At 43.8% G+C, this 15042-nt stretch overlaps 1 protein-coding gene across 1 annotated transcript in view; it reads left to right on the top strand.

The window, feature by feature from the left end:
* ANKRD31 (ankyrin repeat domain 31) overlaps positions 1–15042 on the top strand; it is a 161125-nt gene that overhangs the window by 18345 nt on the left and 127738 nt on the right. Inside the window, 3 exon segments of the mRNA XM_014525152.1 lie at positions 2301–2395; positions 5396–5442; positions 12263–12916. Of these exon segments, the coding sequence (XP_014380638.1) occupies positions 2301–2395; positions 5396–5442; positions 12263–12916 (796 nt within the window).

Here is a 15042-nt window from a genome sequence, read left to right as displayed (position 1 = left end):
TTCACCAGTATGGGGTGGGATACCATATCGAAGGCCTTCCTGAAGTCTAAGTATACGACATCAACCCCTACTCCTGCATGCAGGCGTTTTGTAACCTGGTCATAAAAAGAGACTAGATAAGTCAGGCATGATCTACCTGCTATGAACCCGTGCTGGTTTCCCCTCAGCATAAGTTGTCCTGCTGGGCTCTCGCAAATGTTAGCCTTGATAATTTTTTCGAAGACTTTGCCTAGGATGGAGGTGAGATTGATTGGCCTATAGTTGCCTGGGTCTTCTTTCCTCCCGTTCTTGAAAATAGGGACCACATTGGCCCTTTTCCAGTCCTCCAGGAACTGGCCCATGCACCATGAGTGTTCAAATAGTCCCACCAGTGGCTGTGCAATGACATCAGCCAGTGCCTTCAGGACCCTCGGATGGAGCTCATCCGGGCCTGCCGACTTAAAGGCATCCAGTTCCTCCAAGTAATTCTGCACCATCTCAGAGTCTACGCATGGCAGTCTGGTGCCTTGCTGCTGCCTCTCTACAATCCCAGTGAGAGACTTGTCTTGCCCCTCACTTAGGAACACTGAGGCAAAGAACTCGTTGATGAGTTCAGCCTTGTCCCCCCTGTCCGTCACCAATTGCTTCTGCCCATTTAGTAGGGGTCCTATTCCACCCTTGGCCTTCCTTTTACTCCCTATATATCTAAAAAACAATTTTTTGTTATTTTTGTTATTTTTTATGTATTTCAAGTACCCTTTCTAATTCAAACACTGGAACATACTTCTTTAAAAATTCTAATGCCTTCCCCAAATCCATAAATGAATGACAAAGTTTTTTACTCTCTTCTAGGAAATATTTTTCATGTGTTTCATCACAAAAACATCCATGTTTCCTTTACCTTTTGCAGATCCAAACTGAATTTCATAGATCTTTATTCTCTTGGGTAGCCACTTGACTTATCTATGATCCTCTCATAAGATCTACAAGCTTTATTCCTATATAGTTTCTGCAGTTTAGCATATTTCCTTCTTTCTATATATGCATAATCCTTTGCTTTTTTCCCAGTCCCGTGGGATTCTCTCTTTGTACCAAACTTACACATTGGTGTCCAGGTCTACTCAATGCCTTCCTCTCCCATCACTTTAAATCTCCTTTCATCTCTGTGGAGATTTCTGATGGGCCACACATGTAACCAGATTTCTGTTTTGTTACAGCTATACTTACTTCAGAGTAATCTTTTCATTGGTTCTTGATATCCATTCCTTTAATCAGGATGCTGTTACTTATATCCATTATCAATTCTTTATTCTTCCCACCCCTTCCTATTACTTCCCTTCCTTTTGTTGTTTTGTTTGTTTTCCTCCTCCTGCTGTCTTTAACATATTGTGTTGTTCTTTCCATTTGCCATTTTTAGAAATCGTAACAGCTTTTCATCCTCTTTATCTTTCCTAAATGTTCTAATCTCAACTCTGCTACCATTTCCTAAACATTTCCTTTTTATCGCATTTTGATTTCTGAATTCCACCACTGTCTCAACTTCAGTTTCTCTTTCCTTTTCTTTCCACACATTTTTCCTGTTACCCCTTTTTCCGTGACATTCATCCATTCTTGGGCCCATTAATTGGTATAGTTTGTTCTCTTACCTTTTCTCTATAATAATTTTCAATGTCCTCTTCTTTCACATTTCAAGCTTTCATTCTTTTGTCCCTCTTCTTCTTTGCAGTCTCTCTTTTCTTTATCTACCACTATATTCATAATCAGAAGCCCATATTTAGTTGTTACTGCTTCACTGATGTGGCCTCACTGCTTATAAGCTTTTTCCCACTCTCTTTGCCTGATTAAATATACTGTTATCAATTTGACTTTTCCTTTGGCCAGTCTTGTTGTAACAAGGTACTGTTCTCTCCTCTGAAGTGCAGTATTCTTAATGAACAGATCCATGCCCCTCTCTCTTCATCCTCATTCCTAACTCCATATTCTATTCCTCCATGCACTGCCTCTTACTCTTCATTTCATTCTCCAATGTGTTTAGTTCATGTCTGCTCTTATTATTATGCTTTTTCTCTCTTGTGTTACTTTCACTAGATTCTTGGGACTTCCTCTAAACTGTATTTTTTTCAGTCTTCCTTCCCACAGCCCACTTCTGGTGCATACCCTGATATTATCTTCAGTATTCCAGCTGGTGTTGCCATTGTATATCCTATTCCCTAATACTTTACTGACCTAGTAATGCAATGGTTCAATGTTATACACACTGTAGAAGAATCACTTTTTTACATGGCTCTTTTAATGGAAAATATTGTTATATCTATGTTTAGGGGTGAGAGAGATTGCCCAGTGTTTACTACAACTGTTTCTCAGACTGGTCTTCAACTAAGTACTTCAGAAGAGAGATGGCAAAATGACTCTGGAGGTATGTTTTATGAAGTAGAAAACAAGGAAGTGTAATCCCTCTAAATTTGACAGAATCAATTGAGAAAGTGAAGATGAGGTGTGCATATAGATTTATTTAGAATTAAAGATATGTGACTTTTATGCCTAATTGCTGTTTCAAAGGAATCTTGTAGTACAGGTTATATTATTGTTCAGATTGGGTTGGACCATTTGTCTAGAATAGTAACTGTTCTTGGTTTTCCATGCATACTGATGTACTTTAAAATTGAAGATTTTAATGTGGTAGTGTTGCCTGATTATAGCCATGGTCAGAATGTGTCTGAATATTCTAGGAATGTGTAAGGGTCAGGTGAGAAAGTGTGAGAGTCACAGTCTGTGATCCTTCAAGTACTGTACCCTTAGTGCTTCCAAATGCTGAAGAAGATCCTCAGAGGGAAAGAAGAAGAGCATGACCATTGACTCCTTTACATTAGCCAACAGAACTGGCTAAGTGTGCATGGTAGGAATAGGCCTCAGCCACTGAAACAAATGGCAGCATAATCCAGTACCAGCCTTTGAAGGTACAGAAGCATAGGTCACAGGGAACAGTTACATACAAAATGTTTCTTCAATTGACAAAAATGTCAATGTAGAAAACATTTTGTGATTAAATAGAACCTCCTTCAGTGATATACATCTCAAGATAGGAGCTTAAAACCATACCTTACCAAGCCAAGCAGTGTCACCCTTCAACATACCTGAGTATACCTGGTTGGCTCGAGCTTGCAGGGAAACAGTGAGGAGAGCCAAAGCGGAAATGGAGCTTAGGCTGGCAGCAAAAGTTAAGGATAACAAAAAGTCATTCTTTAAGTACATAGGAAGTAAAAAGAAGGTGCAGGGTAACTTAGGACCCCTTCAGGATGAACTAGGGCAACTGGTAACAGATAGGATGGTCAAAGTGGAGCTTCTAAATGATTTCTTTGCATCCGTGTTCCTGGACATGAATACAAATACACATCCAATTGGGACCTTAGGTAAGCCCAGTATAGATACCAACCCACCAACTGTTCATGCTGACCTAGTAAAGGGGCACCTGGAGGGGTTGAATGTATTTAAGTCAACAGGTCCAAATACAAACTCAGTTTCTTTTGAATAGCAATCTTTATCATAGGGTACTTAGGGAATTATCTGGAGTCATAGCGGAGCCACTAGCACAACTGTTTGAGCACTCGTGGCACTCGGGACAGGTCCCGGAGGATTGGAAAAGGGCCAACGTGTTCCCTATTTTCAAGAAGGGGAGAAAGGAGGAACTGGGTAACTATAGGCCAGTTAGTCTCACCTCTGTCCTTGGCGAGACCTTTGAGAAAATTGTTAAGGATCACATTTGTGGGGGACCAGAGGGTAAAATGATGCTAAGGGGCAATCAGCATGGGTTCATAGCAGGCAGATCCTGCCTGACTAACTTGGTTTCATTTTACGACCAGGTCACAAAATGCTTGGATGAAGGAATAGTGGTAGATGTTATTTACTTAGATTTTAAAAAGGCCTTTGACACAGTGTCACACCCAATTCTTATAAATATGCTAAACATTTGCAACGTAGATTATTACACAGTTCGGTGGGTAGAAAATTGGCTTATGGGATGCACCCAGAGAGTGGTGGTGAATTGGTCAGTTTTTACCTGGAGAAATGTGGACAGTGGAGTCCCCCAAGGCTCCATCCTGGGACTGGTACTATTCAATGTCTTCCGTAGTGACTTGGACGAGGAAGTAGAAAGCACCTTGTCCGAGTTTACTGATGACACCAAACTATTGGCAGGAGGTACACAAACTAGATGGCAGGGAGCGAATCCAGGCTGATTTGAACAGGCTAGGGAAATGGGCAGAACAGAATAGGATGCAGTTTAACAAGGATAAGTGTCATGTGTTGCACCTGGGGAGGAAGAATCATCAACACTCTTATAGCCTGGGAGGTACCACTCTAAGCAGCACAGCTGCAGAAAGGGATCTCGGAGTAGTAGTCAACTCCAAAATGAACATGAGTCACCAGTGTGATGAGGTAATAAGTAAAGCTAACCTCACCTTTTTTTGCATAAGTAGGTGCATCACAAACAGGTCTAGGGAGGTGATACTTCCTCTCTATGCGGCATTGGTCAGGCCATAGCTGGAGTACTGCATCCAGTTTTGGGCACTGCACTTCAGGAGGGATGTGGATGGCCTGGAGAGGGTTCAGAGGAGGGCCACTTGTCTGGTTAAAGGCCTACAGAAAAAACCCTATGTGGACCAATTGGGAGACCTGAACCTCTTCAGCCTCCACAAGAGGAGGCTGAGTGGTGATCTCATGGCTGCCTACAAACTCATCGGGGGGGCCAGCAAGAAATAGGGGATACAGTGTTTACCAGGGTGCCTGTTGGTGTAACTAGAAATAATGGCCACACACTGGAAGAGAGCAAATTCAGATTGGACATCAGGAGAAAATTCTTTACAGTGAGGGTTGCCAAAATATGGAATATGCTTCCAAGGGAGGTGGTGCTGTCCCTTTCCTTGGAGGTATTTAAAAGGAGATTGGACAGACCCCTGGCTGGGGTCATCTGACCCCAGCACTCATTCCTGCCCAGGGTAGGAGTTAGACTCGATGATCTAATAGGGTCCCTTCTGACCCTATGAAACTATGAAACATACCATGCTGTTCAACAGGGGTTGCGGTTAACTGGAAGCATGCGGTTAGCCAATTCATGTCGTGTCATCCTGTGGGCAGACTGGGTAGTACTGCTAAATGACAGTGTTGATTATTCTGTCTGTGGTGCTGCACAAGCATGACTACATTGGTTCCAATTCAGGATATAGCTTGCACAGAGCACTGTAGTGTGTTGGAGGGTGCTACTGCTTGGCATAGTGGGTTTGCTAAGTAGGTGCTAGAAACAGAAATCATATATGAAGCAAGGATCTCTTCTGTTAGAAAAACGCTGAGAAGGTAAAAAATTGAAATTCAAAAAGTTTGACAAGAAGTTTAAATAATATTCTTTTATTTACTATACAAGCTGTAGGCACTGAAGAGCCTGGATTTTTGACAGAGCCTGAGAGAGAGGTTAGTGTGTTCTTACCACTGAATACATGTAAACAGTTTGATTTGGTTTAGTTACCACTTCCAGAATTCTTTGCTGAAGAAACAGCTAGGCTTCATGTATTCAAGAAAGCATGTGGTTCTATATTGAAACCTACAGAGAGCACATGGTCCCAGCACAGGTACATAATTTGGCTTTTAGCTCTTTGGCCAAGGACCTCACTTCCTACCTAGGCCACACTTGGTGCCATAGAATAATGATAATAAATATGGCAGAGTTTATCACAATGCAGAGTCTGCAAGGACTACTCCTGAAGCCAAAAGAGACTTGAATTTTTCATAGTACTGGCCAGATTCACTGCCAGCACAGATACTAGAGAGGGCTGTAGGAAAGTCTACCAGCAGGGGTGATTGTAAATGTGGTGACAACTGCTTTTCCACTGGGAAGTGGTCACTCATTGCAACCCAAAAGGTGGGTAGATCTGGCCAGAGAATGGGTGTGGATGGGTCTGGTTTCATACACATACTTTTATGTTTCTCCACAGAGCTTTTGTGGAGTGTTTGCTAACTTTAAAACTTGCCCTCTCAAACTCCTGATGGAACTGGCAGTGGTAAAACTGCCTAATCTGCTTGGAGTAAATAGCTTTTTAGCACATCTACCCTCAGTGGTGCAGGGAAATGCATCTTGTATTTCCTTTGCCAGTGATTTTAAATGAAAATGCTATGAAGTGTAAGAGTTCAGCTACATGGACTTATCAACAACAGCAGTAGCTGGGTTCAATATCTGGATGTTTTTCATAACATTACAAAAAAGTTTCCAGACCCTTCCCACCCAAAATCTGAGAAAACTAAATACACCATCTGTGAGTGCCCATAATGGGCACTGCTTATCCACTTACACTAAGCGTGTATATGAAAATCCTAGGGGAGGAGAGAACATAGCAAAAAAATTAGTCAATAGTTTGCAAATAAGTAAAAATAGCCAAGGCAACATTATCTTGGGAAGTAGTCCTTTTGCCTCAGTTTCCCTTCCTGCTGGTATGAATGACAGCATAACAATGCAAATTTTGATTGCTGTAGGAAGAATGCATGTTCTTAATTATTTCAAAATCCATCAGTTTTTCCTCCGTGTTTTTGCCCTTCCTTTGTTTAATTATATTTTAATCATCAGTGTGCTTCAAAGGTATTCTGCTTATATTAAAATGCTGTTGCACTTCACAGTTTTGCCACTTGCTGGCAGCAAGGGTCTAAAAGAAATCTTTTCAATGGAGTTATCCTAAAATACAATATTGAGAACAACAGTTTGAGCAGAAGAAAAATGTATAGGTAAAAACTAAGTATTTCTTTCCATCAACCTGCAAAGGTAACAGGTTCAAAAGTTTCAGCTATTCTTCAAAAACAACAGGAAAAGGAGTCCATTTAAGACAGGCTTAACGGCGGGCACATTGGTTACACCAAAAGTAACTATAAAGCTGAAGCAATAATAAGGATTGTTACCAACTGTGCAGCACTTTTTTTCTGAAGAGGAGGTAGTCACTGTGGCCCTCCTTTTTAGATGCGGCAGGCATACAAACTCAGTTTCTTTTGAATAGCAGTGTCTGGTAGGGAAGTGCAGGTTCCCTCAGCCTGATCTTGTGATAATATATCTAGGAGCCTGCTCAGTGATCATACGGAACTTAAAACTTCCTAAGCTAGTACGGAACTATTATAGAGGATGGTTGGATATTATCTGGCTTTGGGAATTAGTGGGTTCTGTAGAAATATGTATAGGCCTTGCTTCCACTGCTAAAAGAACTTACTGCTAGAGATTGAAAGTTAACATTCTTCTGGAACAGGTACTGAACACTTGGTATAGTCATTCAGGATGGATTTGTGCAGTGCCACTTAGATGTGCACAACTACATTGGTCCAATATCAGATTGGCATCAATATAAAGGAAAGTAACTGAATCAGAAATCAGCCTGATGTGGCTGATAATTTGGCCGATAAATGCCCATGCATGCATGAAGCCACAGTGCAGCATGCAGGCAGCGAGAAGCACAGCCCAGCAGCTTGGAAAGCTGTGTACAGCTGGTAAGTCTGTTGAGGTAGAAGGGGTGCGTGGAGGGAAGGGGCGTGGGAGAGCAGATCAAGGCCCCTGTGGTGAGGGAGTGGGAGGCAGGGGCTGGTGCTGCCCAGCCAGGGTGGGGCAGGGTGCCTCACAGAGCCGTGGCTCATCCGGTGGGGTGTGGTGGGGCTCCTGTCGCTGCACGCACCATGGGAGGGTGTGGTGGGGAATGTGCCCCCGGATCTATGTGGGGCATGGGTGGGGTGGACTGCAACTGTGAGCTGGGGCTGTGCCAGGCTCTTCCCAGCACATGTGTGGGGGTTGGGCTGGGGCTGCGCTTAGGGAAGGCAGTGGTGACACTGGGAGGGGGGCTGGGGGGGGCTACAACAAATTTTGAGGTGGCTGCAGCCCCTCCCATAGGCCCCTCCCAGCACCGCTGCTGCCCACCCTGAGCTCAGAGCAGCGCAGCCTGGCCCAGCCCTTGCTGGGAAGAGCCCAGCATAGCTCCGGCCCAGCCTGCAGCTGCAGCCCGCCCTGCCCATGCCCCGCACAGATCCAGGGGCACATGCCCCACCATGCCCTCCTGGGGTGTGCGCAACACAGGAGCCACTCCTCCCTCCCCGCATCCTGTCCCCCCGGATGAGCTGCAGTTCTGTCCAGTGCCCCGCCCCACCCCAGCTGGGCAGCACCTACCCCAGCTCCTGCCCTAACCCCATTCCTCCCTCACTGCAGGGGCCTTGATTTGCCGCCTCCCCTCCCCCCCCGCCCAATGCCCCTTTTCTCCCCATGCCCCTTCCACCACAACAGACTTACTAGCTGCACACAGCTCTTCAAGCTGCAGGGCTGCATATCGGAAATTGGATAAGTATCGGCTGATATATCTCCTTAAAAATCAGCTATCGGTATTGGCCCCCAAAGTCTCTATCAGTGCATCCCTAGTGCCACTTGTGGGTGAAGGCAGACTGCTTACTGAGGAGGTCCATCAAGCTGTTCCTGACTCCTGAACAGTGCAGAACTCCTACAGTTATGCTCTGCAGTTGGCATTGTTCCCTGCATTTGGCCCCTTGGCCTCAGCCCTGCCTATTCCTAGGGGGTCAGCCCCACCTGTGCTGGGGGGGGGTGGGAACTCAGCCCCTTGTCCTCCCCTTTTTGCTAGTCCCAAACCAGCTGCCTTTCAGAGTACCTACTCCTCCAGGCCCTCCTCTGGGACTAGCTCCTGTCCTAGATTCTGGACTACAGCCTAGGCTGCACATGCCAGGTTCCAAGCCCACGGCCCCGTGTTAACTGTCTCAGCCCTCATGCAGTTCACTCCCTCTGCCCCTTTTGTAGGGCTTAAAACCCAGAGTGCCCCAGGCCTTCTCCTCTCCTACAGCATAGCCCAGTCTTCTGGTGTAATGCAAACCCCAAACAGCAATGGAAACAAACCATATAACTTATCTTTCCTATATATCATGCCTGTAGAGCTCCTTCTGTTGTGATGATCTGAGCCTTGGGCCCTAGGTCAGGCTAATATTATATGGATATATTATTTAATATCATGAGACAAGTTCTTGGGTTGTAGCTAGGTTCAGTTTCACTCCATTCCATAGAGGCTGGAATGAAAGGAACCTGTCTCTTGGCAGATAAACCTCACTGTCCCAGGTTCTCGTCTGGCCCCTAGGAACTAACCCTTATCTGTGCAGAGGTAAGTCATCAGGAGGACCTGCTGAGAAAGCAGGAAGGGTGCAGCTGAGGCTGAATTTCCTGGAGTGATCTGCCAGCTGCTTACGCAGGTTCTTGCTTAGAAGGACTTGCCCTTCCACTCAGGATCAGACTGATCACCACATTTGGGTTCAGAAAGGAATTTTACCCCAAGGTCAAATTGGCATGGACTGTGGGGGTTTTGCCTTTCTCTGCAGTGGGGACATAGGTCCTTTTCCTTTTATCTCTTGAGTGTATTTTGAAAACTACCATAATTTTGTACTTGCAGCAGTAAGATACTGGCATTGCCCTTGTTTCTCTGCTTTACCTGTGGCAGGCAGAAACATAACTGGTATGGTTTATAGCTTGGGCCAAACCTGCTGTGGGGAGAGGTGTTGGTGTGGCCAGAAGCTAGGTAGAGTCAGCCTCATGCTCCTAATCCTTGATGAAGAGTCACTGCTGCAGGAAAGACGTGTTGGTGTGGCTAGGAGCTAGGGGTTAACAAAGAGGCGGTAGCTCACCCCTGTCACCCCTGTCTGCTAAATGTCATTGCTGGGGTGGTAGGCAGAGGTAAATCTGGTGGCAACAAAATGTAAGGAGAGAGCTAGAACTGGCCACAACTTCATTAACCCCGTAGCTGCTGGTTGTGCCAGCATCTCCCCACTACAGCAGTGGCGCCTGCTGCAGAAGCACTGAGGCTGCCTTGAGCACCACTGCCCTGAATTACACTCCCACCTGAGCAGACTCTGCAGGGGTCTCCATTCTGGTTGCATAAAAGTCAGTGTAAAAGCCTGGGACTAATGCCGCATTTGCCCACCTCTAGTTATGCTACTGGGTTAGGGTGTTCTTGGCATCTTGGGGCAGTGTACCTGGTAGCTGTGTGAGAAGGTTGTTTGTCTACTTTTAAGAATAGGTTAGACCAAGAATTCTCAACCAGGGTGCCCTGGCCAGTACGCAAACATCATTCACGAGATTAAACCCAGAGATTTCAAATAAGAATTCATAAAGTCAAAAACATTCTTCTCTGCTTTGGTCTTTCTGAGTTCTTTGCAACAGAAAAATAATGCTTTATTTATTCCATAGTCAAAAAATAAGTGAAAACTATGGGCTAGCATTTTCCAAGGGATGCCTTGAGACTAAAAAAGTTGAGAACCACTGGGTTAGACCTATGCTTGTACAGGTTGGATTAGATAGGGATGATTCTGTATGGAGCAGGGGGTCATTGTAGATGACCTGAGGTCCCTTCCAGTCCTACTTTTCTATGATTTTGTGCTTGGTCACACAAAGTTTCTCTCCAGCTTCCAGAATACCTCAAGTCCAAAGAAACACAAAAAACCACAACGCTTCTCCCCTCTGGGCTCTGTTATCATTAGATCCCTTGCTTCACTTCATGGGCAGATCTAGGACTTTGAAAAGGGTGGTGCAGAAGGTGTGGTATCTCATTACATATAATACAAACCGTATTTTTCTCCAGGTAAAAAGAGACTAGAAGCTTTACTAATATGCTAGCGGTCTAGGACTATCTTATTTAGTTTAAGATCAAAGCAAAAACCAATATAACCTTATTGGAATATGTTAAAACTAGCCTGCAGGGCTGTGATATAGGAGCTACATTATCAGAAGCAGCTAACAGACAGAAGAATTGCAGAAGAAAGGCTAGCTTGATGAGTGGAACATCACAACCGTTATAAAGGAGACAGGGTCATTAACACCTGTGGAATGAAGAATTCAGGAGGAATCAGCTAGATTTTAATGAGCTATGAATTCAATTGACTCCCTTACTGGTGCCTGAATAAAAAATGTTACTGCCACTGTCAGGCAGTTGGTTTTAAACTTTGGGAGGAGCAGGGATCAGGAGAGTGCAACTGCACTAGTGCGCCCTCCTCCCCCACACTTAGGCAAGTCTAAGTTGGTTATTGATAGTCAAATATAATGATCCTCGCCTACCTGGCAGGACTTCCCTCCCCTGCTTACTCCTTTTCTGTACAGAGGCTCAGCTAGGGTGCAGTCTTCCTCAGTTATTGCCATTTGCCATTACTTAGAGCTATGTATCTTCTTCCTCCATTCAGCTGTCAGTAGAACTGTTGCCTCCCTGTTTAGTTCCTCCCTCAAAGACTGATACTTTCTTAATTTCTCATGGGTGAGGTTGAATAGTACCCAGCAACCTATTAACTTTCTTGATTTGCATGAGGGGGTTACGCTTCAACAGAATCCTCAGGTATTACCATCCTGAATCTAAGCAATGCATGCATTTCTTTGGTCTGAGGTGCAGAATAGTATGTGTACTCTCTTGTTTCCTTTAGAATAAGAAAGTGTCAGGGGTAGATGCTTCTTTCTTTCTATTTTAGTGGAATCTTTTCTATAGCTCCTAGATAAAATAATTGAGGTACATCCCTCATTCTGCCTATTTAATTAAATATACTGGTAGTAATAATATAATAAGGGACTAAAGAGGAATTTCAAACTCACTTTTTCTGGGAAGAAGTACCAGGGTTGATGGCAGGTTGGAAGCCATCCATGTTCTGTCTCATGGGTAGTAAAATGGAGCTGAGGGAGAGTTAGCATCTGCTCTGTTTTTTATGCTGTGTCAGGGGAGCACGAGGAGGCAGAGGGCACATGTGACACTCCAATGAAAATGGCTGTTCCAAGCTTGTAAGCCTGAGGCATATGCTTCCATACACTGAGATGTACACTGACACGTAGTTAAAGAAAGTGTACACTACTTTTTTACATATTTTTGTGAGTGTTTGATGTGAAACAAGTTTCCTGGGCCACTTAAAGCAATTGCAAGATTCAAACCTTTTATACTATATCTGCAATGATCTGTGATTTTTACTGTTTGCCTAGACTATGAAAATATTTAACACCATATTTAAAAAAAGGTGGAAAAAACTTTCTGAACATCAGTGTGGCATACAAATACACTGAGAGTAGTATGAGATTTTTGACCTCTAAAGAATGCTAGATTTATACCTTTTCTTATTCTTGGTCTTCTGTACTAGGGAAATCAGAAGTTTAATTTGGTCCAAAAGATATAAACAAGCTATAAGGGCACTGATGAACTGTAAAATAGATAGTGTTTTAAATGTTGCTTTTTGGAAAAAATGTTTTTCACAGAGATTTAATGATGAAGACGACTCTCCAGAAGAAAGCCTGCTCTCAGGTGCCATTGCAAAGGAGACATTCATGGTTCCAAAGGAATTGACACTGCAAAACATATTTCCAAGTGTTTTAAAAGATTGTCAGAGTGCCAGCATGACGATTATTGAGCTTGATGCCAAGGTTAAAGATCATTCTGTTAATACAGATACAGCTGTCTCATCAGCACCCCCAGAGAAGATTTCCAAGGAAGCGTTTACTGCGCAAAGAATAATGGCTGATGAATTTGAAATTCAAGATTTGCTGAAACCACTCAGTGAATCTGAGAGTCCAAAAATGATAAACTTTTTGCACGATATGCTAGAATGTCAGGATGATGTTCTATCTGTAGATACTTTGGGTGATGAGAAGAACAATGCCCTCCCAGAAGAGCTTCTGACAGCACTGAATTCTTTGTCAGAATCTTTAGTACAACCTGTCTATCAATTAGCAGAGACGGAAAGAGAGCTTCGTGTTATGGAAGAACACTTGAGATCAGAACTCAGTATTTCCCAGAGAGATGATGAATGCACGCAAATAGCGGATACCTTTGAGTCTTGGTTTTATATAGAGCAGCTGAAAGAAAGAAAAGCGTTAACAGAGTCAAAGTTATGGAATATAAAAGATGAGCAGGTGTGTGTACATTTTAATCCATATAGTGAAGCGTTAGTTTTATCTTAAAATACTTTATTGCAGTTAATTTTTTCTCCTTTTGGTAACATATTTTTATATTTTCATTGCTTTTACTTAAGCTCCCATCAACTTTTTCCTAGCTATTGAAATTGCTGAGTTTGCTGGGATTGTAAATTTTAGTAAACTTGGTTGTATTATCCTATTGTCTTCTGTGCTTTGCCTTATGCTGCTTCGCTGTATTTAGTGGTCTACTTAAATCATAGTTAGATTTACCAATTTTCATGGGTTCGTCGCAGCATAAAGAGCAAATTTCGTGGGCATTTTGCAGATGTGCTCCGGCAGCCCCATACCTCAATAATGCTTGGCAAAGAGTCCCTGCGGAGGAGGAGGGATGAGGGGGTGGCCACCATCTTGACTGCTGGTTGCCCTTCATGCAGTCCTGCCCCTCAGCACTAATTGGTGGAGAGGCCCAGGGTGGGTTGGGAGGAGAGGCAAGAGGATGGCAACCATCTTTTCTGCTGCCCTTCTTGCTGCCCCACCAGCCAGCCCCTTCCCCTCCCACTTAATAAAATAAGGGTTTTTTGTTATTGTTAATTTCACAGACAATCCTGGATTTTGCAGTTTCTGTGAAATCCGCAAGACTGCGATTTCAGTAGACCCCTAGCTATATTATTTGCTTATATATTCCCCATCACTGTAAAGCATAAGCACCTCACAAGTATTTAAAATGATATTTCTCTTTTTAGCATGTAAGATAACAAGCTTGATTAGCTAAAGGTTTTTTTAATATGTATTTTAATACATTAGAGTTTCTGTGTTGTGTGTGCATGTGAGGAACTTGCAAAAGGTGGGAAATGGAGGTTGGGACATGCAGTGCCATAGCAAGTGGGGGCGAGCGGGGAGACTGCCCCGGATGCTGAAGCGAAGGGGAGCCAACAGGCACTGCCAAGCCAGGGCAGGGTGTGGGCTTTCCAATTGGTGCTCTCAGGCTTTCCAGTTGGTTTCTTTTCAATCTGAGGGCAGAGCCTCCAGAAGGGATAAAACCCTGTGTGCCCAGCACATTTGACAAGGGACAATGAAGACAGGGCTGCAGAAGAGCTGGTAGAGCTGACTAGCGGGGCAGCGCAGTTGCCACAGAAGCACCCTGAAATCGCCTTTGCCAAGCGGGAAGCAGCAAGCGGCTGCATCCCAGCCCCGCCGTGGCGGGAGCCGTGGCGTTGGTGCACAGGTCAGTGCACGGAGAGTCCTGAGAGTTGAAGGGGCCCCGCGGCTGCACGAGGCATTGAGGGTGTCGTGGAAAAAAAACATGCTGTAGAATTTGGAATCAGGTCAGGTAGAAACTTTATTTCGATAGCTATCGGAGAGAGACCCTTACAGGAAGATTTCTGCTGTGGCCTCTCTACTTTACATCCATGGCAATTAACCTTTTATAGATTCGAGACAAAGGGTTGCCTAAACTAGCTTTTCCCGCCTTGGGGCTATCTGTCTTGTGTCCTTCAAGACAGTTTAATGGTCATCTTCCTCTTATCTAAGGAATTTCTCTCTCCCGCCCCTGAGGCCTCAGCCATCCTTTGCTTCCACATTTCCCCCCTTTGAGACTTACAAGTCTCATCTTATTCTATTTCTATTCCCATGAGTCTCTCTATTTCATCTTGCATCTTTCTATATCTTCTTTCAATCTGCTCACATCTTTTTAGTACCATCATTTTAGTTTCTGTGGTGTGTTTTCTTTCATTTTCCTTCTGCTGATTTTGTTCAGATATTTGCAGGAACATTAATCTATTCCCTGGCTGGGTTTGCTTAGATATGTAGCTTAGACAACAGCGTACAAGCATGAAAATTATACATATCAGGACGATAATAATAAAGAAGATCAATAATCCATGAATAATGGTGGATCCTAAGGAGCCAAAAAGGGACCTAAACCATGAACTTAAATTCCAATCGTCTGGCTCATGTAATTTGGCTGCTTCCTTTTGAATATGTTCAGCCAAATCTTGTATTTTTTTTGGAATTATCAGGGATGTAAGTACAGCATTCTTTACCAATTAAAGCACAGACTCCTCCTTTGCTGGCTAACATGTAATCTAAAGCAAGTCTGTTTTGTAAAGTCATCTGTCTTATTT

This window comes from Alligator sinensis, unplaced genomic scaffold (genome assembly GCF_000455745.1).
Source record: "Alligator sinensis unplaced genomic scaffold, ASM45574v1 scaffold290_1, whole genome shotgun sequence".
In the NCBI taxonomy this organism is placed as follows: Eukaryota; Metazoa; Chordata; order Crocodylia; family Alligatoridae; genus Alligator; species Alligator sinensis.
The sequence above is the reverse complement of the archived record's forward strand: the minus strand, read 5'-3'. Positions and strand labels throughout refer to the sequence as shown.